Source organism: Canis lupus, chromosome 6, assembly GCF_011100685.1.
Source record: "Canis lupus familiaris isolate Mischka breed German Shepherd chromosome 6, alternate assembly UU_Cfam_GSD_1.0, whole genome shotgun sequence".
In the NCBI taxonomy this organism is placed as follows: Eukaryota; Metazoa; Chordata; class Mammalia; order Carnivora; family Canidae; genus Canis; species Canis lupus.
In genome coordinates, this window is record NC_049227.1 from 29,590,758 (window position 1) to 29,592,943 (window position 2,186).

The 2,186-nt window shown below is 48.8% G+C and overlaps 1 protein-coding gene across 1 annotated transcript; it reads right to left on the reverse strand.

Annotated features, from left to right (window-relative positions):
• Positions 1 to 535: 535 nt before the first annotated feature.
• On the reverse strand, positions 536 to 1,340 carry LOC119876337 (60S ribosomal protein L31-like). Its single transcript, XM_038538928.1, has 2 exons — positions 1,094 to 1,340; positions 536 to 816 (listed from the first exon to the last, which is right to left on the reverse strand). Exons 1-2 carry the CDS (start codon positions 1,338 to 1,340, stop codon positions 536 to 538), a joined length of 528 nt encoding a protein of 175 aa, XP_038394856.1.
• Positions 1,341 to 2,186: the final 846 nt, after the last annotated feature.

A 2,186-nucleotide genomic window follows, 5' to 3' on the forward strand; every position in this document is an offset into this window, starting at 1 on the left:
CAACACTGAATGTTCCAAGGGCTGGCGGGAACCGGAGGGCAGCTTTCCTGCGGGTGACACACCAGGTCCCCCCCAATTCGGGCTTTCAAAAGGCACGTTGCTCCGTTTCCAATGGATCCGTCTAATCTCCCTGATTCATTTACACTTTCCGGTTTGATGGTCTGCACCTGACGGCGGGGCCCCGTAGGCTTGCTGCTTTTGATGGAAATGATTCGGCCTGAAGTCTCTTACTTCGGTTTAATTCCCTGATTTTAGGCTCGGCCCGCGGGTTTTCGAACCACTTGAGAAAGTGCGTGGCTCGGTGGAAGGCTCCCCCGCCCCCCCCGCCCCCATCTCCCCATCCCTAAGCCTGGAGTCCCTGCATGGGGTCACCTTGAGGATTTCTCAGGTAATCAGGTGGCGTAGACACCCCCCACCCTCCTCGCCGCGGGGAGGGAGCTCCTCTCTTGAGGCTGTGATTTTATTCATTTGATAGGAAAGTCTTCTTCTTCTTCTTTTTTTTTTTTTTCAGTTTTATACCTTTGACAATCAGCGATTAGTTCTCATCCACATTAACAGTCTGTAGATTTTTCAAAGTGGTGACAGGTACGTAGGTAACCAGCGTGTAGAGCTTGTTTGGTGAATCTTCATCCTCGTTACGTTTTCTGGACAATCGCACACGGATACGGTATGGAACATTCCTTATTCCTTTGGCCCAGACAGCTTTGTTGAGCCTGGTGTCAATGCGCACATCTGGAGTTCCCAGCTCCTTCATGGCAAATTTCCGGATGTCTTTGAGTGCCCGTCTTCTCTCCTTCCTTCCAGTCCTCAGGTATCCTCAGGTATCTGGAGTTTTCTTACCTGACATTCCAAATCCATGGGAGGCTTCTATTTCTGTCCTCCAACAAAACAAAACAAAACAAAACAAAACAAAACAAAACAAAACAAAACAAAACAAAACAAAACACTTAAGGCAAAGTCAGGAAAATGTCACCACTTCGGGCAGCTGAAACCCGCTCCTTTCTCCTGCTTAATACCAACGAACGGGGCCCCCAAACTGTACCAGCAGCATCCTCAGGCCCGCTCCCTTGGATGCAAAAAAAAAAAATGGTACCCATTCTGTACTTCTCGCGAGAGGACGGTGTCATGTGACTCTGCAGATCCCGCCCACTCTGACTCTGGACAGTCATGTGACTTGGTTTGGCCAATGAGATGTGAGCAAATGGCGCGCTGGTAGAGGCCGGGAGATGCTTGGTGGTGGGCCCGTGGGCTGTACCTGCTTTGAGCGGGGCCGTCCCAGGCTGGCCCCAAAGAGGAGACGAGGGACAGACACGTGGGGCGGAACTGAATCTCTCAGCCATGCCAGCGGACATCTAGCTGAGACCAGAAGAGCCCTGAAGCCAGAGACGCCTGGGTGGCTCAGTGGTTGAGCGTCTGCCTTTGACCCAGGGCGTGACCCCGGGGTCCTGGGATCGAGTCCCACGTCGGGCTCCCCATAGGGAGCCTACTTCTCCCCCTGCCTCTGTCTCTCATGAATAAATAAATAAAATCATAAAAAAATAAAGAGCCATAAGGCCAAGAGGATTTGTGAGCTAAAATAACCTTTTTTCAGAACACTGAGTTTTGGGGCACTTTGCAGTATTATTATTATTATTATTATTATTATTAATTATTATTTTAAGCAATACATAAGTACTATCTCCAGAGAATGTAGCTACGAGTTAACGATGGCTCTGCATATTGCTACCTGTTACAAGGAATATAGGTGAAGTCGATCGTTGGGTGTTGGGGAGAAAGCCATGGCGTTGACGAGAGTTTATCAGCCGGGCTGGTTTCTTTAGGAGAGATGCCAGGGAGCTTTCGACCAAGAAAACTCAGAAATGTAGCCCTGGAAGCCAAGGAAGGTCTTCCTTAGCTTGTTTTCCCTTTATTCTTTTGGTGGGAGAAGGTCCCATTGAGTGATGATGAATATCCCCAAGAGCACACCGCCTGCCTGTCGCTGGTCTGGCACGGAACAATGATCAGTGGAAGTTTGGGTGAATCTTTTGTTACCACATTTCTCTCCCCCCAGCCTCCCTGTCCCCCATCCCTGCTTTATTGAGATAAAACATTGTAGAAGGCCAAGGTGTACAAGGTAATGATTAGGTACACATATATATATTGTGAAATGATTATCACAACAAAATTAGTTAACACATCCACTACCG

Coding starts and splice junctions, on each gene's coding strand:
- LOC119876337 (XM_038538928.1), bottom strand. CDS start 1,340: ATGGCTGAGAGATTCAGTTCCGCCCCACGTGTCTGTCCCTCGTCTCCT. Junction 817..1,093: donor TCGCGAGAAGTACAGAATGG/GTACCATTTTTT, acceptor CAGATACCTGAG/GATACCTGAGGACTGGAAGG.